This window comes from Ananas comosus, linkage group 15, assembly GCF_001540865.1.
Source record: "Ananas comosus cultivar F153 linkage group 15, ASM154086v1, whole genome shotgun sequence".
Classification (NCBI taxonomy): domain Eukaryota; kingdom Viridiplantae; phylum Streptophyta; class Magnoliopsida; order Poales; family Bromeliaceae; genus Ananas; species Ananas comosus.
Window position 1 is genome coordinate 11,337,607 of NC_033635.1, and position 27,872 is coordinate 11,365,478.

General features: G+C 38.6%; 2 protein-coding genes and 1 long non-coding RNA gene across 9 annotated transcripts; 2 read left to right on the forward strand and 1 right to left on the reverse strand.

The window, feature by feature from the left end:
- On the forward strand, positions 736-8,555 carry LOC109721122 (probable 3-deoxy-D-manno-octulosonic acid transferase, mitochondrial). 7 transcript variants are annotated; one of them, XM_020248550.1, is made up of 11 exons: positions 736-1,215; positions 1,367-1,409; positions 2,414-2,536; positions 3,836-3,955; positions 4,029-4,131; positions 4,353-4,469; positions 5,819-5,916; positions 6,738-6,828; positions 7,120-7,239; positions 7,335-7,405; positions 7,720-7,979. In XM_020248550.1, exons 1-11 carry the CDS (start codon positions 896-898, stop codon positions 7,744-7,746), a joined length of 1,233 nt encoding a protein of 410 aa, XP_020104139.1. In that variant the 5' UTR covers positions 736-895; the 3' UTR covers positions 7,747-7,979. The 7 variants fall into 7 exon arrangements, with proteins under 7 accessions (XP_020104139.1, XP_020104137.1, XP_020104140.1 ...); XM_020248544.1 differs by lacking the exon at positions 7,720-7,979 and adding an exon at positions 8,065-8,555 and having other exon boundaries at positions 740-1,215; XM_020248547.1 differs by lacking the exon at positions 7,720-7,979 and adding an exon at positions 8,065-8,555 and having other exon boundaries at positions 740-1,215; positions 4,029-4,092.
- LOC109721123 (probable pyridoxal 5'-phosphate synthase subunit PDX1.1) lies at positions 10,329-11,898 on the reverse strand. The gene has a single exon (XM_020248552.1). The coding sequence runs from the start codon at positions 11,699-11,701 to the stop codon at positions 10,763-10,765; it is 939 nt and encodes a 312-aa protein (XP_020104141.1). The 5' UTR covers positions 11,702-11,898; the 3' UTR covers positions 10,329-10,762.
- LOC109721716 lies at positions 21,319-23,784 on the forward strand. The gene is made up of 7 exons (XR_002219273.1): positions 21,319-21,399; positions 21,709-21,867; positions 22,024-22,187; positions 22,383-22,470; positions 22,747-22,847; positions 23,205-23,402; positions 23,512-23,784. It is a non-coding gene; the product is annotated as an uncharacterized LOC109721716 (long non-coding RNA).

The following is a 27,872-nucleotide window of genomic DNA, read 5'->3' on the forward strand; positions in this document are numbered from 1 at the left end:
TGCTTCCTCAAAAATTGGGGGCCTCGATAACCTACGTCCGATTTTGCCGAGCCGGATCGAATTGCCAAATCGGACACGCTATTGGGGGCCGTTCGGATGCCGCTTCCTCAACAGTCGTGGGCCTCGAGAACCCAAGTCNGGCCGGATCGGATTGCCAGATCGGACACGTTATTGGGGGCCCGCTCGGATGCAGTTTCCTCAAAGTCATGGGCCTCGAGAACCCAAGTCCGATTTTGTGCGAGCCGGATCGGATTGCAGAATCTGACATGCTATTGGGGCCCTTTCGGATGCCGTTTCCTCAAAAGTTGTGGTACCTCGAGAACTCAAGTCCGATTTGCGCGAGCCGGATCGGATGCCAAATTGGACACGCTAGTGGGGCCCGTTCGGATGCACATAAAAATCGAGTATAATATAACTACATACTATACTGCTGATAAAATTATTATTATGAGGACCTTTCTAATCAAACGAGCTATATATTTCTAACGCATTACTCCCATGATGGCATAGAAAGGCTCAAACTATAAATTTACAAAAAAAAAACGCTACGTGCAAACATAATATAAATATATGTATATACTCTCCATTAAAAAAATTAAATAATTATTATAAGTATTTAATATTAAAAATATTAATAAAATTAATGTTAAATTTGTTTTTTATGAATTAATACGAAAATTTTTGAGTATATTAGTAGTATTGTTCTGAGTATACCGGTAGCATCGCTCTTAGTAATTCACCGAATACATATGTTGTTCGATCCGATTATTAGTTTTAGTGCCGTAGTATCGAACGCTCTCCTCTCAGGTCGCCACGATGGTCCCAGACTGAACTACTGAAGCCCGAGCCAGCAGAGCTCGAAACACCGCCCCACGGGCCACGGTCAAAGGAAGGGATGATAATGAATACGATGGCGAGCCGCGTGGCTTACGGGCTGTACAGGGCGGCGGGGCGTGCGGCTGAGCCGGCGTTGCATCTGTTGCTGCGATGGCGGCGGCTGCGGGGGCTGGAGCACCCCACTCGATGGCCTGAGCGCTTCGGCCGCCCCTCCTCTCCCCGCCCCCTCCCTCCCGCACCGGGTGGCCGCCCCTGCGTCCTCTGGTTCCACGCCGTCTCCTTAGGCGAAGGATTGGCCTCCATTCCCCTCATCAAGCACTGCCTCCGCCACCGCCCCGATTTCCTTGTTTTAATGACCACCACCACACTATCCGCCTTGTAAGGTCATACTTTATTTATTTATTTATTATCATAAATACTGGCTGCAACTTGTCTCCAAGTCGTACTCATCTGGCCCTTAAATGTTTTTACATTATAAATTAATTGAGTGGCTTATTGCTTTGCATCTATGTGTTTTGCGCTCTTGTAGTGAAGTTATTAAAGATCAGCTTCCAAGTTGCGTTATATATCAGGTGTGCTTCTGCTTTCTCACGCTGCACTCTGTTGCGTGTTAAAACTAAATGTTCACTTCTGTTCTTCCACATGTCATGTGCACCCTAGGATTTTGAGGATGAAGTACGTTTGGGTGTTAAATGATAAATAGCCGGATATATTCCTATATCAGATTTCTATGCAACCCTGGGTAGCTGTGGAAATCTCCTGACTCAACTAGAATCTTTTTGGACTCATCCTAGTACCGCACACTGTTTAGACTCTTTTTAGACTTAGCTACTAATAAAATAACATTCATGAGTTTCATAAATTATTGGTAATATGACATTCATAAGTTTTTAATTGATGTATTATTTGAATTTTACTCTCATCTTAATTTAGTCCAGAATTTTGGAAGGGCTGTTAATTCAGATGCAGAACTTATTGGAATGAATTCGGCACATAATAACACAATAGATTTAACAAAGAAAAAGAGAAAGCAAAAAAGAAAAAAAGAAAAAAGAAAAAAGAAAATCAAATTTAAAGAAACAAGGAAAAGAGAGAGAGGGATAGTCTTACTACCTCTATGTCATTTGGTGCGAATTCACTATAGTATAGATATTATATCATCTATCCAGCTCATTCTCGTTAAGTTATGCATCTGAGACCAATGGTCATCTAATAAAATTTTTGAACTTCATATGTGATGATCAACATCAATAAACACTGCGGGAGGTGTTAGAACCAACGAGGAAATTGCAGTGGTACTCTATAATTTAGCCTAACAAATTAGGCTTAAACTATCATACGCTGCACATGATCCTCCAACATAAGTTGTGTGCTGAACCTGGGTGTTCTTTTGGATCAAGCAAACTAGCCTGGCCTATTCTCTTCATCAGATGCACAGATTTATCATCAAATTGTCCGTGCTTGTGTTTGACAAATAGTCAAAAAGGAATCTAAAGAAATTCCTATCGAAGTTACAATTTTTGTAATTCTTGTAATAAGATCCATTTTTTTACATGATCATTATTTTCTGCCACAGCTTGCACCTCTTGACTCTCCTATGGCAATGGAAAATTTTCTTAGCTATTGGAAACCTGATGCAGTCCTCCTAATGGAAAGTGAATTGTGGCCAAACCTCATTATTTCTGCAGCAGAGAGAGGAGTGAGTTATGCTATAGCAATTCTTTCCCCTTTGGTTCCTATGTTGATATTAATGATCTATTTTCTATCAAGCTGTGCTATCTATCATAGTTTTATTATTGATAAACTTGAATAGGAAAGGAAGGGAAGAGATGGTTTGATCGCGTGTATTATATCTTCTCTCTTTCTCATAATTGAGATTAACATCTTGAGATTGCAAGATCTAATGATAGGTGTGTGAAACAAGGTAGTGTAAAAGGTTTTCTAGTGTTTTTGATTCCACAACTATCTTGTTTTTGGCATTGGCTTTGCACTAAGCAAGATGTCCATCCCCATTTGGCAAGTGAAGTGCACTCATGTTTGTGATGAACAAACTGTAATATGCACTGTCACAATGAGCACCGATGTTGTGCTTTCGGAAAAATCCCGACGGAGTGCATTGCGGCCAAGGTAAACCCATCCCGATCAAGCTGGCCTAAGATGCACTTAGTGAAGAAACGAGAGACTTCTAAGGAGAATGATAAGCTGAAAGGACAACCAAAAGTTTGTGAATCCCCTGTAATGCATCAGTAATATGTTGGTTGTTTCTCATGAGAAATTGCTTCCCAAGATCCCTTTACAGACCCTAAAAGCTGTGAGCTAAAGCTTTTCATAATTTAAGGTTTACTTCCATTAAATGACTCTCGAACTTTAATAAACACAAATCCATCTCTATGGCTCTGAACTATAGATGAAAAGCATTCAAGAAGAAGAACCAGCATGTACAGGATGTTAATTTGGACTTGGCTAATCTATGGCAATAAATGACATAACCTACCATATGGTTTGATACATTATCGATGCATCTGTCACATATATTCATCGATCTGATGGCTTTCAGAGCTCTAAGCTGCGAAAAATTAGCACGTTCAATATAGATAGCGTCACCTACTCCTGTGCACATAAGTGCTAACTTTACAGCTTTACATGAGTAATTGTAAGTGCAAATATCAGTGTTTTTGTGTTTGTGTGATAAAATCAGTATCTTGTTGGTTAGCTTTCCTTGTGGCTGACATTAAGCTTAACTTGGAAATTTACTGAGGTGTTATGTGTTCACTATTTCCTAATTCCTGCATCCTTTTACAATGTTAGGGTGCATATTCTAGTATGATCATGATGCATATACGTCCACATTACTTTATTGTTTCTCCTAGTCATCACTAATCTGATAAATTTTGATGACTCTTCTTTACTTTTGTTTTTCATCATTTTTTAAAAAAATTATTTCTATGTCATGAAATAGCTATTCTTTGGGAAACAATCACCTGCTTTTTTTGTCCAGATTGCAGTGGTATTGTTAAATGCTCGAATGTCTCTCAAATCTTTTAAGCGCTGGTCTGGGTTACTAGCCCTCCCCTTAATCTCATTGATGTTGTCGAAACTTTCTCTAATTGTCTCACTGGTACATTCTTGTGCTCTCTTTTCTTTGTTCAGAGTATTTGCTTCATTGTGATTTACTGTTTATTTTTCGGCAGAACACTGTTCAGGCTGTGCGTTTTCAGTTGCTACATGCATCACCATCTATCATCCATTTTGCAGGTGATCTAAAGTACGGTATGCTTCACACGCTGAGTTATGGTATTGTATTTTGAACTATGCTTCATTTACTTTTGCACTGAAATTGTTTCAAATTTGAGGAACATAACATTTTATCTACGTTGTTTGTTGTAATTTATATCAGAATATTTTTCTAATCACATCGTCTTGGAACTTGCAAATGTTATTGTAATATGTGTTTTATAAGAAGGTATAAAAGTAGTGAAGTTTACAAACCATGACCATTGAAGTATATTGTTCAGCTGTTGGAGATTTAGATGTTTCAGAGAAAGATGCAAGAAAAATAAACAATCTGCAGCTGCAGATGAACAACAGGCCTATCTGGATGGCAGCATCTGTACATAAGGGCGAAGAAGAAGGTGACGTCCCTTTTCCTCATTTACGTAAAATTTTATGAAGCTTTGATTTCCTTATTTACTTTAACGTGGATGATTCCTAAGTAGTGTCAGATTATGCTTGGAAATGGAGGCTGTTGATGAAAAAATTTTACACGAACCATTTTCTGCACACAATGTTTTATGTAGTTTGTTGATTGATTATCTCTGGCGATTGTCTACCTTTCAGAGTGTGGGGTTCTATCAAAAACCATCACGAAGGTTGCCTTTCATAAATAGTAGTTAGGTACTTAAGATTGTTCTTCCTTTAATAAAGATAGATAGAATTGTTCTTTCTTTAATAAAGATAGATAGGTACCTTTTGTGGGTTGTCCATCACTTGTGAGTTTTTTCTCTCTTTTTTTTCCCCTCTATGTCTTACAATTATTAATAATGCCTAATTTTCTAGCTGTCTTCCCCTTCAAGCACTGTCACCACAAGTATGCATCGTTGCTGTATCAGTACAGCAAGCAGCAATATATTTGCCAATGCTACCACCATCTCTTCCTACTTAGAGCAAAACCTTTCTCCTTATTTCCCTATTTTAAGTAAGGCGACAATCATCAGATCTACTTCCTCTGGATCATACCTATTATACTGCTGCTTCCTGCACCGAGGCCACCGCTGCCACCACTCTCCCTTTTACATCAATCACCATGTCTTATTTTCTCCTTCACCATCATAACCATCAACACCGCCTCCACTGCAATTATATGTACCGTTAACACCCTTCACCATCGTTACTATGTGTTGCCATGACCATCCACAATGTTTGGCCTTGTCTTGGTTTTCCTTCATGAACAATGGGCTCATCTTCTCCATTAATGCTACCACCAGCACCACAACCATGAGTTTCTCCAAATTAGACTCCTATGGAAGATAAAACCAAGGTAATTGGAGTGGAGGTGGAAGGGAAGCTAGAAGGTTTGGAAGCACTGATGACTATAATGGCAGTGTTGGTGAAGGAGATAAAGGAAGGGAGAAAGGATCATTTCTATCATTTGTATCTAATATTTGTAAAGTTATATAGAAAGATGAGAATTGGATATTAAGTACCTAATAAGGGATAACCTGAACCATTGGTTCTGAATTCTTGTTTGAAAATAATGGTTATAGTTTATCTATATGAAAGGCCTCTTTTTCTGTATGTCCTTGGATTGGTATTTGATAGTCATTGTTAGTTTATGTTTACATTTCGAGTTCTAAGACTTGAGTTAAGCACAGAAAAGTTATATTCTGTAATTTTATTTGCATATGTTTCCTCTTTTGTGCATGTTATTGTTGTATTCTGTGATCTTCTTACTTAATTTGTTATACTTCATTTCTTTTCATAGTCATGCTTTGGGCTCACGATGAATTGATCAAGATATTCCCTACATTACTCATGATTCTTGTGACAAGACATCCTCAGGATGGCCAGAAGATTGCCTCAGTATGTAACAGAATAATTTTTTTAGTATTCTTCAAATGTCTTGTCTAATTTTTACGTCTTTAACTGACTTGTAGTTCCTTGGTACATCTATGCTGCATAGTAAGATTGCCTTAGTATGTAACAGAGTAGTTTTTTTTTTTTTTTATTCTTCAAACATCTTGCCTAATTTTTGTATTTAGCTCTGACTTGTAGTTCCTTGAAACATCTATGCTGCATAGTTTTTTTTTTTTTTTCACCCTGCTTTCTTATATGTAAAGTGACTATGAGATTAAAACCAATCAATTTTGAGATGGTAAAGTCTGGGCCGATCAAGCTGTCACATAAGTTCAGGAGTGAGTGCATGTTCGCAAAGGCTAGTCAGTTTAATGTTACTGGTTTAGGCATAACTTGCTTGACATGCAACCCTTTCATATTATCGTTGTAATATGTTAGTTCAAAGTGAAAACTTCTAGAATGGGTAAAGTCTTGCTAAGGTTCCACACATATACGAGTATGATATAGAATGTCCTTCGCACAATAATCTTGTAATATTTCAGATGGTTGAATTGAATTTTCTATTATAATTGTGCAAGTGGGCTCAATGACATGCCTTCCACTGCTTAAGGCAATTTTGTCATTCTCTAGTATACTCTCCATGTGCAGGGGCTTAAATTTAGAATTTGTTTACCCTCTCTTACTGTGCTTTAACTGTCATTTTAAGAAGTGGTATGCAATTTATTGCATAACATGCATCTCGTGCTGCATTCTGATTTTGGATTTTGTTTGTTTTTAAAGAAACATTCCCAATCTTCATTTGCTTATGTGCAATTCTCTGTTTGCAGGAACTTAAAAAACAGAGAGTGAATGTTTCACTGAGGTCCAGAAGTGAAGTAATTTTCCCAAGTACTAGTGTCTATGTGGTTGATACGTTAGGTATGGATTATTGTTCTGCTTTTATTGTTTAATTTTGTAAGAGTATTATGAAATGGTAGACATAGATTTCATCCATATCTTTTAATTTGGCTCTTTTTATCATTACAACTCTATTTGTTCAAATGATATGCAGCTAATTAATTTATGGCAAAATATTTTTCTATGTTAAGAAAATGCATTAAACCTGCTATGCCATATTGAGCCTGTTTGTTTGATGAGTCCTTTCTATATTCCTGATCTGTCTTAATGTTAACAAAGATCAATCGCTGATAACATGATAATATGATGCAGGAGAATTAAGAATGCTTTACAGGGTCACTCCGATAGCAGTGATTGGAGGTTCCTTTTTACCTGGTTTGGCCGGTCATAATGTTTCTGAGGCTGCTGCAATGGGTTGTGCTGTCTTGACTGGTACACATTTGCTTGGTTACAAGTACAACCATTTCTTTGTACGCTTCTATGTCTGTCAAGCATGATATTTTTGACATCCTTTGTCCATTTTTTAGGTCCCCATGTTGGGCATTTCTCCCATATGTTAGGGGAGATGCGAAAATCAAATGTTTTATCAGTTTCACAGGTGAGAAATCTTGCAATGCGTATCACTTTTAAAACCTAAACCTTCTATGGTCTTGTGGCATAACTAAAAACATAGCTCAAGAAAATCTACTGCTACCAGAATGGATATCATTTTGGTTGCGAAATTTTTTCTCTGGTCAAGTCAAGAATGTCAATTTACTACCAGAATGGATATCATTTTGGTTTCGAATTTTTCCCTGGCCAAGTCAAGAATGTCAATTTAGTTTTTGAATTTATACTGGCGTTGAAACTTTCTCCTCAAGATGACAACCTGCTTGGCTGACTATCTTAGCAGTTTCTTTTTGTCCTGCTTAGGCTGGCTACTGCAACACAAGTCCATAAATTGTGTCACTTATGTGGAAGCGTCATTGTTGTTGAAATGATGAATCTTGGTTAAATGTTTGTTTGACCCTGCCTTTTTGGAAATTTCTAAATCGCATAACTAGAGGCATACTGAAGCTAGTGGTTATGTGGCGGTTGTATTGATAATTTCATTGTTTCTTTCAAAATTTACATCTTAGAGTTGTTACCGTTTGTTTTGAACAGATGATCCGGTTATGTGGCGGTTGTATTAATAATTTCGTTATTTCTTTCAAAGTTTACAGCTTAGAGTTATTACCGTTTGTTCTGAACAGATGATCCTTGTCATTTGTTTTAAAGGTTGCTGGAAAAATCGAACTGCTGGAAACACTTAAACTACTGTTGGGTGATGCCAAGGCATTGGAAGATCGACAAAAAGCTGCAAAACAAGCCTTTTCAATTATGTCAAACGGAGTTGTAGGCCGTGTCTGGAATCTAGTTAATACTATTGTTCTTGAAAAGTTTGATGGCGTGGCATATTGAATAGCTATATTAATGCGATAGTGATATATGTTAATATGTCAAACTACCAGGATCCTAGTGGTAGGTTAGAGGAAGATTGAGGGGTATTAGGAAGACTCGGGATTTTCGGGGTAGTCTTAACTGGGAGGAGAGGAAGATTGAGGGGTATTAGGAAGACTCGAGGGATTTTCAGGGTAGAGTCTTAACTGCGAGGACTTTGGCTTGGGATAGAATCTAGCTCTCGATTCTTAAAAAAAATAATAATAATAACAATAAAGAAAGCAAAAAGAGAAACTAACAATATGGTGTGATTAGCTGTTCTGAAGTTATATCATTTTGTTAAGAAGATTTTTCTTGCCAAAAAACTTTGCTTGCAGTGAAAGCTGAAAGTGGCTATGGTGGTTGTGTGGAGAACCCTCTCTGCTGGTGCCTCTTTTCGAGCTTATGCATGTGGGGTGTCAGATTACGTGCCTAGGTAAATGCGAATGCAAACCACTGCTAAACCTCATGCGATTGCGCACGTATTTGTTTGTGTATATTTGCACGGTCCCACGTGAATAAAAACATGTTGTTTGTGTATATTTGCACGGTCCCACGTGAATAAAAGCATGGTAAGCCAGTATGCACGTTTATGAGCAGGTAAAAGGTTGAAGCAGATTTTACACGATAGCAGGTAAAAGGCTGAAGTAGATTACCGCCATTTTTGAAATTTTAAGTTACTTAATGATGGAGTCTGGGGAGATCCCTGTCTAAATTGTTCGGGCGCCACCTCATTAAAGTTTTGTTCCAACTTCCAGAGAATCGATGCAAATGAGAACAACAACTTGCGAGACAAAGTCCTATAATTTTCATATAATAAGACATAATGTTTAGCCAATTCAAAGAAACCACAGATAGTTCGTTAGTAAAAATGAATTTCACTCTTTCATAGCTGCAGAGACATCTGCAATAAGCAGTTACATGCTTCCAAAACAGTAGCATTGACAAAAATAAGAACATAATGGTAATTCTTTTAAAATAATCATAAACTCTGTCTTAGATCTGCTTTATGTTACAACTTACAACTTATGACAAATGTAGGTTGTGCTGACTTTATCAAGAAAATGACAGGAGTTCAGTGAAAATTTTATACAAGAGGAGCATGTGAGGACAGAGAATCACATACAAGAAATGTTCAGTTGTGGCACATAACACAAGCATGGCATAAAAGTTGTTTTGGTTGAATGGAACTTCCAAACAATTACTACAAATAAACCAAAATAGATATTAATAGCCAATCCCTAGCTTAATAACTTTCAACAATAGTGGCCTACAGGCTTTACTCAAAGAATTTTTTTAAAAAAACTTTCAACATATTAAACTCAGAAATCATCAGTTAAAAGAGAAATATTTGTCTACCAGCCACGAACTAGCTAAGGTCAGACTTAAAAGTTTAGCAGCTCAGTTACTATATTACATGCCTTTTAGCTGACAGATGAGGATAGTGAATAAACAGTCACAATATAGATCCCAAGGTCCATTCTACTACTTTCTTGACTAACAAATAATAAAAATTTTAATCAATATCAGCCTAGAGTTGCAATAATATTTTCCGGGACATATAAATCACAATAATCTATACAAAACACAAAGATCAAGTAAAGAGGTAAGATTCTGGAGTTTGTAGCATGAGAAGATTAACCACCCTAGAGTTAGACGCATTTTAAAAAAGAGTAACCCCTAATAAAAGTATAAGCAGAAAGAAAGGTGCAATCTAAAAACAATTATCTTCACTTTAATAGATTTTCAATTGTCTCATTTGTATTCAGCATATACCTTTTATACGTAATAACTAAAGAATCCAACTTCATATTCAACAATATCATTGCAAGAGAGAACATTATCTCTCCACTTGTATAAATTTCACAGATCATACTTATTTTAAGTCATTTGTCAACAATACAATACAACTTCTATTAGACTATCTAAAGAATCCAATCTTATGTTCCCCAATATATCATTCAAAAAGCAGAGATCTATCTTCACTTGTCTAAATTTCATCAACTATACTTTTCTTTCCTAAAGACATAAGTACGTTAACCATAAAAGACAAAGATCATCAGTGAGGAAAAAGAAGAACAAAACAAGCCAACAGTTCATTTCCAGTACAATGTCTGCCAAATAGCAGGCGCAAACAGTACATCGTATCCCGAATGATAAGAATACCATTATCACGTTTTCACTTGGGACTGGAACACATTTTGAAGAGAAGGCGAGAAGACAAGGCATAAAGAGAGCAGATTATTTGTGCTAATAATATAAATATATTGTATAAGCAGACCGGATGGATAGATGCAGTGACTCATGACATAAGCGTAAACCGTTTTAGCTGCTCCCAAGGGCACATAGAATAATCCAGCAAATCCAGACAAGCTATGACGAATTAAGGAGAAACTTAGATATAAGCTAGAGTTGTAAAAGGACAGGGGGAGGGAGGAGACCTTCCGCTTCAATGATGATCAGCTAGCATTAATCTTGAGGAGGATCGGGTGGGGGGCTACTCGGAGCGGGCGGCAAACCTCTCGACCTTGGAGTCGTTGAGATTGATGCCGACCATGGCCTCCCCGAGGCCGGCGCTGACGTCGGCCAGGATCTCAGGGTCGCTGTAGTGGGTGACAGCCTGGACGATGGCCCTGGCCCTGCGGGCGGGGTCGCCGCTCTTGAAGATGCCGGATCCAACGAAGACGCCGTCGCAGCCGAGCTGCATCATGAGGGCGGCGTCGGCCGGGGTGGCGACCCCTCCGGCGGCGAAGTGGACGACGGGGAGCCTGCCGAGCTGCTTGGTCTGCATGACGAGGTCGTAGGGGGCGGCGATGCGCTTGGCGAAGGCGAAGACCTCGTCGTCGTCCATGTTGCGGAGGGAGCGAATGTCGCCCATGACGGAGCGCACGTGGCGCACGGCCTCGACGATGTTCCCGGTGCCGGCCTCGCCCTTGGTGCGGATCATGGCGGCCCCCTCGCGGATCCTGCGCAGGGCCTCGCCGAGGTCGCGGCAGCCGCACACGAAGGGCGCCCTGAAGTTGTGCTTGTTGATGTGGTGGGCGTCGTCGGCCGGGGTCAGCACCTCGCTCTCGTCCACGTAGTCGACCCCGATGGCCTCCAGGATCTGGGCCTCGACGAAGTGGCCGATGCGGGCCTTGGCCATTACGGGGATGGTCACGGCCCGCTTGATCTCCTTGATGAGGGCAGGGTCGCTCATGCGGGCCACGCCGCCCTGCGCCCGGATGTCGGCGGGCACGCGCTCCAGGGCCATGACGGCGCAGGCCCCGGCCTCCTCGGCGATCCGAGCCTGCTCCGCGTTGACCACGTCCATGATCACCCCGCCGCGCAGCATCTGGGCCAGCCCCACCTTCACCGAGAACGTCGACGACTTCTTCGCCGGCTCCAGCAGCGCCGCCCCGTTCCCGTACACCGTCACCACGCCGCTGTCCGACATCGCTCCGGAGTCCGGATTCGGATTTGGAATCGAGCGAACTGGGAATTGTTTGGAGCTGAAATTAGGAAAAGGGTTGGGGAAATGGAAAGGGAAAGGCAGCGCCCGCCTCTCTCTCTCTCTCTCTCTCTCTCGCTCGCTCGCTCGCTCGCTCTTTATCTAGAACCTCCGCACGCCCCAGGATAGCACACCCAAGCACTTGCTTGGCCCTAATTCGACCATCTTTCTAGAATATGATATTCTATATTTTTAAAAAAATATTACCCGTATATTTTATAATATATTATTAATTTTACGCCTCACAGTTTAAATTCCTTTTAAAAAAGTATAAAAATTTAAAAAATAAGTAAGTAAAATCTTTCAGTCGGTTAAATATTAAGTTATAAAATTTATGCCAGTAAAATAGATACTGATAGTAGTAAATTTATATTTAATTTTGCGGCAGCTCAATAGTAAATACGACGGCCAATCCCAACCGATCCACTGTATTACTTCTATTTATTATTATTATAATATATGAATTTATCAATTTATGAGTTTAAAAAAATGTTCCCCAAAAAAAAAAATAACAATAAAAATTAAATCTGTTGATGGTTCTAGATGGGCCTGAACCGGCCCAATTTCAGTGAACACATGCCGAGATTTCAGTGACCGCAGGCCACAGCGCATCTGAAGCAATTCAAAGCGCATCTTAGGAAAGGAGGACGGACCGGCTCCATTCTATTATTCACATCGATTTGTCAGAGCCCATTTCACCCTATGCTTTCTCGATTCCAAGGTGCATTTCGCACTGGCCTCAGTGAGTAGGCCGTGAGTAGGCACTTGGCCCTTGGCCTCAGTTAGCTCTTTTGGCCCTTTGGCACAGATTCGATCGACATGCCTGGCCCGATTTCTATGTAGACTGGACTGCATGTGAAATTCTATTACATTGAGCCGGGCTTAAATAGTAGCAGGCCTCTCTTGAATATCTCTTGTGACAACCAGAAAAATAATAATAATAATATAACAATGACGTAAAAATAATATAACAACGACGTGACGTATTAATTATTTTCTTTTAGACAAAAGTCCCTAGTCACTTCGTTCAATTTTTTAGAATTTAACGTAATTGGAGATATGAAGTAATTAGGGTTTAAATTGAAACCGGCTACGAAGAGAAGCCGGCATGTAAAAACTTTTATAACAAATCTTAAAAAAGAAAAGTGCCATGATTTTGGTATAAATATAAAATAACTATTGTTTAGGCAAATTGGTGGTGGGCCTGCCCCAGCCGATTAAGAAAAGTGGCCCTAGAAAGCCCATTTTCCTTTTCAACACCGTTCTGTATTTTGAAAAATGAAACTTAATTTGTTGGGGTGGAGAAAAATTATATGAGATCGGTCGGTCTCAAATTTATGCAGATCCTGGATTCCTATCATACTCATTGACTGATGGTAAATTAGGAGGTAAATCATGCATGTCTCTATGGTTTGAGGCCGATCTCATATTACATAATATGTATCATTACCCACCTAAACGGTCGATTTCGCAGTGGCTGGTCTTGATATAATTTTTGTCCATAGAGTCTAAGTTGTCTATACTCTACACTCAACAACTCGAATGACCAGTTTGCAAATAAGTCGGGACTAGGGAGGTCGGATGCAAAATATTGAGCACCAAGGATATTATTTAATTACGTTGTACGAGGACCCAGCTTTTTGTAGGAAGGTTAGAAACAAAATATCGGCAAAAGTTGTTTCGCCAGTTAAAGGACCTGCGCATATTCAATTTAGATGATGAACCGAGATCAAATCGATGTCAAAACTAAAGTTTATTGAAGCTAAGCCCATTTCCTCGCTTGGGCCTTTAGAAATAAGAATAGGCTACTGATGCAACAAAAGAACATGCCTTTTTCAGCCCAAAAGTCCTGTCTCAGTAGTTAATAAGTGGGTGATCTGGGCCGTTAAAATGAACTTTATAAGATGCTGACAAATAGGATGCATACACGTGAATAAGACTCAATAATATTTTATTTTTTATTATTAAGAAGGTTGGATACACTGAAAAAGTGAGAATATGATAGCTTGGGTTGGCCTCTTTCTCATCTCTCATCCAAAAGTGCACGCCTATGACAAAGGCATGTGCTGGGCCCTTTTTTAGCTTGGAGACCCAATTTCATTAATCAAGGCATGTCTGTCAATAGTGGGTGGGGCTTTGGGCCAGCTCTAACTACGACTGAATTCTAGTTGTGCTGTAAACGTCCAGCACTAATATGAAGATTGGCAAACAAAAAATGACCAATAATGGAAAGGCATGGGAGAGGCCCTTTCTCAGTCCAAAGACCGTGTGTTATTAATAAATATGGACTGGTCTATTAAAATGAAAGTCTTTGATTATTGGCAAGTTCTAGCCGGGAATATGTTTTACGTAGGCTAAAAGGCCCAATATATTAGTATGAACGTTGGATACAAACTATTGAGCACCGAGAAGCAATGGCATAGGCTGTACCCTTGTTTAGCCCAGAGACCTTATGATACATACATATATGCCTGTGAATAGTGGCTGGCCGATTGATATAAACTTTATATTCCAACTTAGCCCAGTGTTAATATGAATAATATTAGATACAACTCAGCACCAATGTGAATAGTGGGTTGGGCAATTGAAATGGAGTCAATAATGCTTCGTTCCAATTTTGGCTTTTTTTTTTTGAATATGAAAGGATTGAAGTAAAATAGTAAGCACCGAGGAGAGTTGTTCGAGTAGGCCATAAATTTTTTTTATACATATTTTTTAAGTAGAACACACTAACACAAATAGAAATGTTTTGATATATGCTGTTACAAGAACAATGCAAAACTATTCTATGGCATACACAATTCTTATTGTGCTACGGCATTTCTTTCGTTCAATAATGCCTTCGCTTACCTACTGTTTCTAAAGCAAATGACAAAGGACTTGGTGGTTGATACCCGAGATCTAAGTTCGAATCCTAGCTGATTCACATTTCCAGCTAAGTTTATTTCTAAATGAAAAAAACGAAACGAATAGCGTGCTACCTATCTCTAAAATAATAATAATAATAATAATAGTGCCTTCGCTTCAAGATGCTATTTATCCATAATTTCATCATCACTAGAGGACTCTTCTAAGCATGGAAAAGAGTCGTCATGGACACTATTTACCCATAATTTAGATATAGTATCTGATTATGGGGTGTTAAGTTTGGATTCTACGAGGTTTAAAACCATCACATAAAACTTGAGGAAAAAAAAAAAGGAAAAAAATGAAATTCTAGATATTGAAGAATGCAGAAATTCTGGCTTTATTTGGATTCATATGAGGCCATTTGGGGGTCAAAATGATAGAATTTTTGTTGGAAAATGATAAATTTTGTTGGAAAATGATAATAGATACGGAAGGGCCCGAAAATGATGTGTAAGGTTCGGGGTTTAAGGCCAGCTTGAGTCACTTGACCGAAATCCGTTCATGCAATCGTTATCCGGCCCATTAGCGTGTGCATAGAATAGGCCGAGCTACTTGGGTCCAGCTTGGTAGGGGCCTCTTATTCGGCGAGCCCGTAGTTTTTGATTAGTTTTCTACTCTCTCTGGATGGAAAATGGAGTCCACGGCCTGTGATGTGGAGCTTAGGACTTGGGTCCTCTCGTTTTGGCAAAATTGTTGCCAGCGTCCAACCATCAGCGACTCGTCAGAACATATACTTCAAATTCAAACATCCAAGTTTTCGATATAAAATACCGAAGGGGCTGTTTCGAAAATTCCAATTGTTTGATACTCTATGAATTAGGGATAGAATTCCAACAATACGTACTATTCTCAAAGAATAAGTACGCAGGCTGCATGACCCACACAGGCCGGTCTCATACCTACTATGACGTGACTTAGATATCTGGGTGGCCGGAACTCTTGGGCTTTACGGGCTTAGTATGAAAACCGGACGGCGAGGTCATGGGCGAAGTCTAGCTTTCAGTTATCAATATCATCTGGCTTTAAGATCCGGGCATCCATATGGGTGCAACCTGGGACACTGTTGAATGCCTAGATCAAGTTTTAGGAAAATGAGCCCTATTTAATTTAGAAAGTAATATATACTTCTAGACCCATTGGTAAAGGAAAGTAGCTCGATAGGTCATTTTCTTTGTTAATAGGCAGTTGGGAGACATGATTAGAGCCCATGGTAAAGTTAGTTTAGTAAAGTTGCCGAACCACCTGATATAGAACCGTTAGTTCCAACGGTTAGTTTAGTAACGTTAGAGAGGTATAAGCTGGATCTAGCAAGAGTATCCTAGGACTTAGTAAGAAAGTAAGTGAAATAAGATAGCTCGATCATTCAAAGAAGCAACTGAAAGAGCCGTCATAAAAATATGATCTATGAGGCCCAACAACATCTTAATACATATATAAATTAATTATTTAATAAATAGAAAATTGTATTGTTGCCTTACTCATTGAAAATTTAAGCTTTTTTTGGCAGTAGGCAAGTTCATTTTGGTTGCTTTCACTTTGTCCGAGATCAAATCAGTGGCAGGAATTTTTATTTTACTGAAGACCAACCCCGTTTGTCCGGCCTGCAAAGATGGCTCGCCTAGTCACGTGATCACATGGAAAATAGGCCTAGAAACGGATATGGCTAAATCTGACGGGAGTGCACAGCTAGGCCCATGGTCACAAGTTTGCGAAACCCCGACCAATAGGCGAAAACGAAATTCAGGCCTTAATCAGGCTGTCCTGGTTGTCCATGAATTATATATACCCGAACATATTAGCGCAAGCTGGGCTGAATGGGACGGGCTTACTTCTGGCTAATCGCAAAATCCCCATAATTTAGCTAGAAGGAAAAATTACAAGATCTATGTAACAAACTAAAATCCAGTTAAAAACCTATGTCAAAACTGATCACGCATTCGCATGGATGGAGATTAGAGGGCGTTGAAATATTTGGTATGGGCCAGGCCATTTCTCAGCTCATAGACCTTACATAATTAATACTTCTGGTATGAATCTTTATTTTCATAATGTTGTGTTCCTTTTTTTTTCGCGTAGAGGAAGAGCATATTAGTTTCGATTCACTCTGCCTTTTAAAATATAGCATGTAGTAAATTGTTTTGAGCCCAAGATAAATACACACATTGAAAAAGAAATAATTGGGCGCGTATATTACTTGCCATGTAATGCCGGGTCCTTTTCCTAGCTTTAAAATGACAACGTTGGTTGGATGCATATATTGAAAGCCAATAGGAATATGATATAATTAAGTTGTATATGGTCCAACTTTACTAAAAAGGTTTGATACTAAATATTGAGCAAGCACCATCTCCGACTAGGAGTAGAATATAAATAACCTAACGTTTGGAGCAGTAAAAAATTTGAGCTTATTCGATTTTGATGGAATGGTTCGATGAACCAGGTTGAAATCCGTGCGACAGAAAATTTATTTATGCTAAAGCCCAAGCCCAATTCGTAGTTTAGATTTTATAACTCTATGATGGGCCTCCCCGGCCATTAGGCCCTTACAAAGTAAACGGAGCTTGTCCTATTCGGGCTTGCAGGAGCGTACTACTACTAAATGGCCCCTTCGAATCAGGGCCCCTGATCAGATGGGCCTGCCCATGGCATTCACGTGAACAGGCGTGTGGTCTCTCACTTTCTCCACTGCCTACCTCGAATTGATGATGCGTGGGCCGCCGACGAGCTCACAGGTCTCTACGCTCCATATGTAACTTTTTATTTTTCCCTGTTTTTTGGTTCCTTAAAATTTCTACATGCAAAATAAAAAGTCGAAAATAAACAAGAGTAGGTCATTTAAAACTAGGCCGTTTCAAGTTTGATTATTTTTTAGTCGAGTCTTCCCTGACTTTTGATTTTTTAGAAGTGATTTCGGTTAAATAAATTTTTATTCTACCAAATTTATGAGTGTTTAATATCTTAATTTAATAACTAAACTAATTAATAACAATAGCTAAAATATAAAATATCTCAAACCCTAGTGAAAAAAAAGCAGTGTCTATTTCGGAATGGGTTATAGGCGTCCGTGCATAAAAGTTTTTAAAAAAGGGTACAGAGAAAGTATGGACCGAAATGGTAGTTTTGACTATTGGACCATGTGCAATGCACGGAGGCCGGGGTCAAGCCTAGGAACGGCCCATGCTGCGATTGAAGGGTGGATCTGGTAAGTCTAGTTTTGGCGTCTTTTTTGATTTTAGTCGTTCTCCCTCGCTGCAACAGGTCCCATACCCATTTTTCAATTTTCCCTCTCGATCGCCTGATTCTTGAGCGAGCACCTCTCTACTCTCTGATCTCCCGATTCCTCCCAACGAGAACCGAATCCCTCCTCCCCGATCGCCCGATAAACCCTAGAGAGAGATCCTCCTTTACCCTCCTTCAATGGAGAAACCGTTCGGCGTACTCCCGATTGCTCTATGCTGTATGTCGAGCTCTTCTTAATTGGAGGCTGTTGGAGCTAGGTTTTTTGATCGAAGGAGGTAATCTATATATTCGTGTTCATCGATCTTCAAATTCCTTTAATTCTGTTCTTAGTTCTTAGTTCCTATATCTGTTGAAGATTTGTTGAAGATTTGTTTTCGTTTGCTCTTATTTTATGACGGAATCCACAATCTACATGATACCTACCTCTTTTCTCTAATTTCTCGCAGAATAGCTAGGATGCAATAGAGTTTGGAAAAAGTGATTGCAGTAATTTATTGAGGAGGATGAGCTTCACGAGACTTGGGATGAGACCTTGAAACCCTAGATTCAGACACCATTTGGCAAGTAGATCGGATGGATCTAAGGTTGAAAGGCAGCACGGTGGGTCTAAGGTCCATGATAAGATTGACTCGTCAAGCCAAAATCAAGTGATCCTCAGATCCGAGCCGAATTACTTTGGGTGGTAATCCCGTATTCTCTTTTAGAAACCAATTGCTGTACATATCTTTTCATAACTCTTTCTCTTTCCATAATCTATTTCTCTTTCCTGAATATCTGCTCTGCATAAAGTTTTGTAATGCAATCGATTGATAAATTTACAGTTGGAACATTAGGAATAATGTCAGGGTTGGTTTTCGTTTTCTTTATTTTCCTTCTTGTACTATAGACACCGTATACTGCAGACATTTTGTATCAAGTTATCCCAATGAAGATGAAAAGCAAGCAAGAAAATAGGAAAGTTGAATCACATTTCAAGTCATGGTTAAATTATTATTATTATTATTATTATTATTATTATTATTATTATTATTATATTACAGATCTAGCAGCTTAGAGGCAAGCTTACTTAGGCAACCTATACTTTGAGCTACTTACTAATTATCATGCGCACATCTAGTAGTTTAGTGGTAGTCCTATCGTAGGCAACATATTCTTTATGCTGCCCCTTTCTAGTTAATGAAGTTTTTAAAGAATGTCAAGCATACATTGATCTTTGAAAACTAGTCATGTCTTGTCAATTTGAAATCCGCTGAGGGTTCTTTTTGAGTTCACTAGGGGATCCAAGGGATTGTATATGGTTTTAAATAAATGCAAGTTTTTCTGCTATCCAAGGGATTGTATATGGTGCAAATGCCTTTGTATAACATTAAGGATTGAGGCAAATTGAAATATTCTTAAATTTGGCGTGTAAACTAGAGTTAATTTAGGGATTAATGTATACAACAGACACATGGATTAATGAGAATTTTTTGTGATGGATTTGTAGGATGGGTAATTTCTATATTAATATTCAGTGATAGGAAATAGTAATTTGGTAGGAGATATTCGGGCAATACAAGAGAAAATGTAGAACCTTGATCACTCGTTTGCCCGAAACAAGAGGTCAATTGTAAAACCAACTATCCTTGATAATAGTGCTTACTTTTGGTTCTACGATTATATATAATACATAGAGCAAGGAAGAGTAGTGATTTTGCTAGGGGACTTTGTAAATGCCCACATTTATTCAATAAAATGTTGAATTCTAGGAAGTGCTTGTATGGATAAGTCACCACCGATTAGAAGTTATAGTGTATAGCAATTTGAAGAATGCATCTCTCATCTTGCATGCAACCTTTCCCTTTCAAAACTGAAAAAAAGGTCTTAATCTGATTTGTTTCTTTCTTATCCTTTTGTTTAATGCTATTTTCATTTCCTTTTCATTAATTTCTCTTATAGGTCTCTTTTCCATCTTTTTGTCTAGCTTCATCCCTCGGCTTATGTTTTTTTTTTTCTTTTATTTTGCTTTACAATGTTTTTCTTTTCTTGTTAAGTTCAGGTTGCATCTTTTGTTCTTGCACATTTCTTTCATGTAATTTATTTGTTGTCTACTTGTTGTTTTCAGCTTGTTTGCTTAATGAATTTCATAGTGCATCTTCGACTTGGTGTGTTTGAATATTGTTATTTCTATATAAAAGTACTATTTCTACTAACAATGGTACTGATTATGACTTCGTTGAAAAAAAGAGGACTTAAAAACTTCTGCTTCATTCTGACAACTTTTGAATGAAATAAAATTCCCTTTTCTCCTTAACCTCTTTAGGAATTCCCTCTTTTTTGTTCTTCTTCTAGTAGTTAATGTACTTCTTTTTTTTTTTTTTTTCAAGCTTTGTTTGTTATTTTTTTCCTTCTTATCTCCATTTTTCTATGCCTTTGTTTAGCCTTTATCACTCCTTTGTTTTTATAAGTGAGAAAAGTACTAATAGAAATGCTATTTTTTTAAAAAGTATAATAAAATTGTATTCTGCAGATGTTTTCTTTTTGCACCACTAATTTTTGTCTCCTCTTTACTCGTAGTTGCTATATAATTTTTCAACTTCGCTTATCTCTTATTTCTCTTTTTTTTTAATCTTTTGTCAACCACTTTTTGGTGTTTTGTTGTATCTTTCCTTCATTTTGATATGTCCTTTTTTTAACGGCCAGTTGTGAGTTATGCTGCCCTAACTTTGTTATTTTGATTCATTATCTTATATGTAGTTTTTATATAGTTTGTTTAATGATCCTAGTTTGTTTGCTTAATGATTTTGTGAGTGCATGTACTAATTTGGTTTTTGTTGGGTGGAGGTCATTGTCTATTTATTTCATTTGGCAGCTTGGTAGTTTTTCAAGTCAAGTCTATATTTAGCTCATGACCATGACACCTATGCTATTAGCTGGAAGCTACCCAACCCTATCTAATCAAGTAGCCTCTTTACTTTTCATAACTTGTCAAGAATAATGTGTAAAATATCTATATTGACTTGTTTTCTTCAAATCTTGTCATTTTTAAAATGTCCCATTTATTGATGTTTTTCTTCTTCTTGTTTATCCTCTTATTGTAGTTTTCTATTTAATGAAGAAGACCACTAAACGAAAAACTGTGTCAGTATCTACTGCTCAACATTCCATTGAGGTTCGTTTTTCTTTGACTTTTTTCTTTTTGCTCTTTTCCAGAATTTACAAGGGCTTAATCATTCTGTTACGCAGTGCGGTGGTTAACATTATCACTTCCTACTTTGTTTACTATGTAGTGTATGATTGTTGTGTACTCTTGCATCAGATGATGACATATATTTTCACATTTAATGATGCTTTGTGTGAGTTCTCTAACTTGTCAACTAGTTTTATTAGATTAAAACATGTATCAACTCATAATAACTCAATATTTGGTGTGATTTGAACATCCATATCATTGGGAGTCTGCCAGAGAGAAGTGTGCTGATGATCATGTTAAGACAGAAACTGAAGAAAACCTGGTTGGTTGATTCTCTTCATTTCTCTCCGTATGAATCCTAGTTTAACAATTTTATTGTAGTAGAAGTTTCTTTTCACGAGTTCCCATCGTTGTTTTAAGTATACCTGTGCATGTTAGAAGATGGGGGTATGAACTCCCAATTATCAGTAACAACGTCCATTCATTATGGCTAAGCTAGTAGTTATAATTTTTAGCCTTAAGTATTGACAGTATTAATCCCTATATTTATTTATTTCTATTTTGTAGTTTGTTTAACTTTTCCTTTTGTCTCTTTTGACATCTTACTCAGTTTATGTGTCATATTCTACAGAATAAATATTCAGTCCAATTTGATGATTTATTCAAGAAAGCTTGGGAAGAAGATGCTAGTGAGCAAGCTTGGCAAGAAGATGCTAGCAAACAACCGGGAAGTGATGGTGAATTTTTTAGTGCAAACAGCCATCAGATAGCTGTTCTCTCATAAGGTCAGGTAGAACTCGTGTAACCCATCATCTCCTATGGCAGCATAGGAAGCGTACTCTTTAGATTTAATAAGCCGATCTTTTAATAAGTTAGATTTGTGGAATTTCCGTCTTAACTTGTTACACATGTACTTAACGGAATCCGGGTTTGCGAGGCCCTGCAGTTAAAGCAAAGAGCGAGGCCATTAATGTTGTTCATGAAGCTGAAACCTCTAATGTTATTCCTGAAGCTGAAAATTCTTTCGATCAGATATTATTGAATGAGTCGGAGAAAATCATAGAGAAGTTTAATGGATTAGGTGATGACAGCAAGAAGAATGGAGGAGAGGTACTCTAACTATGTTGTCTGATATGTTGTTTTTCTTTTTTCACTTCCATTCCATGGACTCATGATGTGTAGGGGGTCCTGCACTTATATTTTATCATACTTTAAATGTCCATGGTTGGTTACTTTGGCCTATGTGATTGTCTAATATAACTTCAGCTGCTACATGGTGGCTTTGTTGATGATTGCTCTTTGCAGGCTGGGGCTCTTGTTGGTGGAACTGAAGAGATCGTGGGCCGCTTCTATGAACTTGTGCGGAACATGGCAGTTGACTATCCAATAGGAGGTATGGGCATTCCAATTGCATTCCAATAGCAGGGTGCAGCAATCCTGAGTAATTCCTTTTTCAAAGGCAGCCTTGACTGGCTTGTTCTAAACCCTAAACCCTAAACCCTAAAATAACCATGTTTTTCTAGATGAAATATCACTAAAAAAATTCAAAAGAACCATAGAAAATTTACTGGTAATAGTTCTCCATGAGATACTAATTCAGTTTTTCTTTCGTATTCTGTAATTGTTTAATAACTTGATGTTGTATGTTGTTTGTTTTGACTGAACCTAGGCGATATATTTTCTCGAGAGGGGTGATTCTATTTTTGTAGCAGCTCATACCTAGGCTGGAAAACAGTTGTTGCAGAGTATGCATTTGCTTTCGCTTCAAAAGTATGGTCCGTTTTTGCTCTTACACTATTAATTCTTCAAAAATGTCTTGTTTTATGTTGCTTATGAGCTATGCGTCCATATATTGTTCAAATATTCATATAATTGTCATGTCTAATTAACCTTCGCTATGCATGAATGTCCGCAAGATGACTGTAGTCAAGCTCTTACAATATTTATAAACTTAATGGATCAACAGCTGTATTTTAACCTTATCCACATCAACTCTTCCATATTTCATTTGTTAATTATGCTGAAAGTTCTTCGCATTTTGTGGAGGAGATGATATACCATCTATTCTTATAATGCTCATCTGTTGTAAGATATGTCTTGGAATTAGAGACTTTTGTTTTTATGCAGCATTGCTCCCGGGCTGGCTATACTGCTCCTATCAAAACCATCAGTAATCAGAACTACAGAGATTTCTGTGGAAAGTTTGATGTCGGCCTTCTTACAGGAGATGTAAGCATAATGACTGAGGCATCCTGCCTTATGACTATCAAAAATTTAAGGTCGATGCTTTACCGAGGTGCTGATATTATTCGCAACATTGAATGGGTATGTTATTTGACTATTACTGGAATTTCTGCTGTTAGCCCAGTAGCTTTTAAGACTATAAAAGTGAAGGAATTCGCTTTTTTGATCTTAGTTTGTATTAAGTGAACAGGTTATATTTTGACGAAGTGCATTACGTGAATGATGCTGACAGCGGTGTAGTCTGGGAAGAAATTATCATAATGTTGCCAAGACATGCCAATATTGTACTCCTTTCGGCAACGGTATTGACGTTTGCTTTTCTTGGATCATTACTTGTTCTAATTGAGGTTCATCTCTAGTGTAGATATGTTTTTCTAGTGTTTTTCAGGTTGTTTGGCAGGAATTTTTATATTATGGCCTCTTACTTATTTGTTATTCAAAGTGAAATGTGGCATCATCATCTTAGTTACACTTGTGCACTAGATATCTCTGCTTTGGTGTTAGTGCCTGTGATTGTTAAGGCTACCCTATAACTTTTGAGGACAGGCATGCCAACAGGGGATTTATTCACCAACTCTTTTCCTCCAGCCCATAGATTTTTTTGGCTTATCTCCATTCTTTGAGCATGTATATATTACTTGCTTTGAAGTTTTCTAGAACAATAATAATAGAATCTAGAATTATAACTAGCATGCTTGACTTATTCTGTGATTAATGTTTTCTAGTTTCTGGTTAGAAAATTATTGTCAACAGTTCCATAGAATTTTGCTGTTTGTCGATAGAGAGGCCACAAATGAACTTGGACATTATGTTTTGTACGTTCAAAATATGGTTAAAATTGCAAACTGGATTTGTCGAACAAAGCAGAAAAAGATCAGCGTTATTTGGTGGGTGTAGGTGCTTTCTATTGGCCTATATGTTTTGGGCTACATTTGAGCCATGTCACTCATGTTTTTACTAAAATATTGATCTATTTAAAGCTTTCCAGGGTTTATGGACTTAGGGCTTTCGGGCTTTAGGGACTTACGGCCTTCAGGCTTAGGGACTACGGACTTAGGGCCTTCAGACTTAGGGTTTAGGGTTTAGGGCTTAGGGCTTAGGGCTTAGGGCTTAGGGTTTTAGGGGTTTTAGGGGTTTTAGGGTTTTTAGGGTTTTTAGGGGTTTTAGGGTTTTTAGGGTTTTTAGGGTTTTTGGTTTAGGGTTTAGGGTTTAGGGTTTAGGGTTTTAGGGTTTAGGGTTTAGGGTTTAGGGTTTTAGGGTTTTAGGGTTTAGGGTTTTAGGGTTTTAGGGTTTAGGGTTTAGGGTTTTAGGGTTTTAGGGTTTAGGGTTTTAGGGTTTTAGGGTTTAGGGTTTTAGGGTTTAAAACGGGTTTGGGTTTAGGGTTTCAGAGGTTTTAGGGTTTAAGGGTTTAGGGTTTTAGGGTTAGGGTTTAGGGTTTTAGGGTTTTAGGGTTTAGGGGTTTTAAGGGTTCAGGTTTTAGGGTTTTAGGTTTTAGGGTTTTAGTGGTTAGGGTTTAGGGGGTTTCAGGGTTTAGGTTTAGGGTTTAGCGGTTTTGGGTTTTAGGTTTAGGGTTTAGGGTTTAGGGTTTATGGGTTTTACGGGTTTAGGTTTAGGGTTTAGGGTTTAGGGTTTAGGGTTTAGGTTTTAGGGTTTTAGGGTTTTAGGGTTTAGGGTTTAGGGTTAGGGGTTTAGGGTTAGGGTTTTAGGTTAAGGGTTTAGGGTTTTTAGGGTTTTAGGGTTTTAGGGGTTTTAGGGTTTAGGGGTTTAGGGTTGTAGGGTTTAGGTTTAGGTTTAGGGTTTGGGTTTAGGGTTTAGGGTTTAGGGTTCCTAGGTTAGGGTTTAGGGTTTAGGGTTTAGGTGTAGGGTTTTTAAGGGTTTGAGGTTAGGGTTTAGGGTTAGGGTTTAGGGTTTAAGGGTTTAGGTTTAGGGTTTAGGGTTTAGGGTTTAGGGTTTCAGGTTTAGGGTTTAGGGTTTAGGGCGTTTTTTTAGGGTTTAAGGGTTTAAGGGTTTAGGGTTAGGGTTTAGGTTTAGGGTTTAGGGTTTAGGGTTTAGGGTTTAGGGTTTTAGGGTTTAGGGTTTTTAGGGTTTGGGTTTAGGTTTAGGGTTTTCACCGGGTTTTAGGGTTTTAGGGTTTAGGGTTTTAGGGTTTAGGGTTTAGGGTTTAGGGTTTTACGGGTTTAGGGTTTAGGGTTTAAAGGGTTTACGGGGTTTAGGGTTTAGGAGTTTAAGGGTTTAGGGTTTAGGTTTAGGTTTAGGGGTTAGGGTTTAGGTGGTTTTAGGGTTAGGGTTTAGGGTTTAGGGTTTAGGGTTTAGGGTTTAGGGTTTTAGGGTTAGGTTTAGTTTAGGTTAGGTTTAGGGTTTAGGGTTTAGGGTTTAGGGTCTTAGGGTTCAGGCGTTTTAGGGTTTTAGGGTTTAAGGTTTACGGGTTTAAGGGTTTAGGGTTTAGGGTTTAGGGTTTAGGTTTAGGGTTTTAGGGTGTAGGGTTTCAGGGTTAGGGTTTAGGGTTTAGCGGTTGTTAGGTTTTAGGTTTGAGGGCTTTAGGGGTTAGGGTTTAGGTTTAGGGTTTAGGGTTTAGGGTTTAGGGGTTAGGGGTTTAGGGTTTAGGGTTTAGGGTTAGGGTTAGGGTTTAGGGTTTAGGGTTTAGGGTTTAGGGTTTAGGGTTTTAGGGTTTAGGGTTTTGGGTTTAGGGTTTAGGGTTTAGGGTTTAGGGTTTAGGGTTTAGGGTTTTGTTAGGGTTTAGGGTTTAGGGTTTAGGGTTTAGGGTTTAGGGTTTAGGTTTAGGGTTTAGGGTTTAGGGTTTAGGGTTTAGGGTTTAGGGTTTAGGGTTTAGGGTTTAGGGTTTTAGGGTTTAGGTTTAGGGTTGTAGGGTTTAGGGTTTAGGGTTTAGGGTTTAGGGTTTAGGGTTTAGGAGTTTAGGGTTTAGGTTTAGGGTTTAGGGTTTAAGGGTTTAGGGTTTTAGGGTTTAGGGTTTAGGGTTTAAGGGTTTAGGGTTTAGGGTTTAGGGTTTAGGGTTTAGGGTTTAGGGTTAGGGTTTAGGTTTAGGGTTTAGGGTTTAGGGTTTAGGGTTTTAAGGGTTTAGGGTTTAGGTGGTTTAGGGTTTAGGGTTTAGGGTTTAGGGTTTTAGGGTTTAGGGTTTAGGGTTTAGGGTTTAGGGTTTAGGGTTTAGGGTTTAGGGTTTTTAGGGTTTAGGGTTTAGGGTTTTAGGGTTTAGGGTTTAGGGTTTTAGGGTTTAGGGTTTAGGGTTTAGGGTTTAGGGTTTAGGGTTTAGGTTAGGGTTTAGGGTTTAGGGTTTAGGGTTTTAGGGTTTAGGGTTTAGGGTTTAGGGTTTTTAGGGTTTAGGGTTTTTAGGGTTTTAGGGTTTAGGGTTTATTAGGGTTTAGCGGTTTAGGTTTAGGGTTTGGGTTAGGGTTTAGGGTTTAGGGTTTAGGGTTTAGGGTTTAGGGTTTAGGGTTTAGGGTTTAGGGTTAGGGTTTAGGGTTAGGGTTAGGGTTTAGGTTTAGGGTTTTAGGGTTTTTAGGGTTTAGGGTTTTAGGGTTTTAGGTTTAGGGTTTAGGGTTTAGGGTTTAGGGTTTAGGGTTTTAGGGTTTAGGGTTTAGGGTTTAGGGTTTTAGGGTTTTTAAGGGTTTAGGGTTTAGGTTTGGGTTTGGGTTAGGGTTAGGGTTTAGGTTTGGTTAGGGTTTTAGGGTTTAGGGTTTAGGGTTTAGGGTAGGGTTAGGGTTAGGGTTTAGGTTTGGTTTAGGTTTAGGGTTTAGGGTTTAGGTTTTAGGGTTAGGGTTTAGGTTTGTTTAGGGTTAGGTTTTAGGGTTTAGGGTTTAGGTTTAGGTTTAGGGGTTTTTAGGGTTTAGGGTTTAGGGTTTAGGGTTTAGGGTTTTAGGGTTTAGGGTTTAGGGTTTAGGGTTTAGGGTTTAGGGTTTAGGGTTTAGGTTTTAGGGTTTAGGGTTTAGGGTTAGGGTTTTAGGGTTAGGTTTAGGTTTAAGGTTTAGGGTTTAGGTTTAGGGTTTAGGGTTAGGGTTTTAGGGTTTAGGTTTAGGGTTTAGGGTTTAGGGTTTAGGGTTAGGGTTTAGGGTTAGTTAGGTTTAGGGTTTAGGGTTTTAGGGTTTAGGTTTAAAGGGTTTAGGGCTTTTAAGGTTTAGGGTTTAGGCGTTTTGGTTAAGGGGTTTAGGGTTAAGGGTTTAGGGGTTGGTTGTTATTAGGGTTAGGTTTTAGGGTTAGGGTTTTAAGGGTTTAAGGTTTTAGGTTTAGGGTTTAAGGGTTGAAGGGGTTTAGGTTTACGGTTTAGGGTTCTAGGGTTTTTAGGGTTTTAGGTTTTAAGGTTTAGGGTTTAGGGTTAGGGTTTAGGGTTTAGGTTTTAGGTTTAGGGTTTAGGGTTTTAGGGTTTTTATGGGTTTACGGGTTTAGGGGTTTTAGGTTTAGGGTTTACGGGTTTAAGGGTTTTAGGGTGTTAGGGGAGGGGTTTTTTAGGGTTTTAGGGTTTAGGGTTTAGGGTTTGGTTTTAGGGTTTAGGGTTTAGGGTTAGGGTTAGGGTTTTTAGGGTTTAAGGGTTGAGTATAA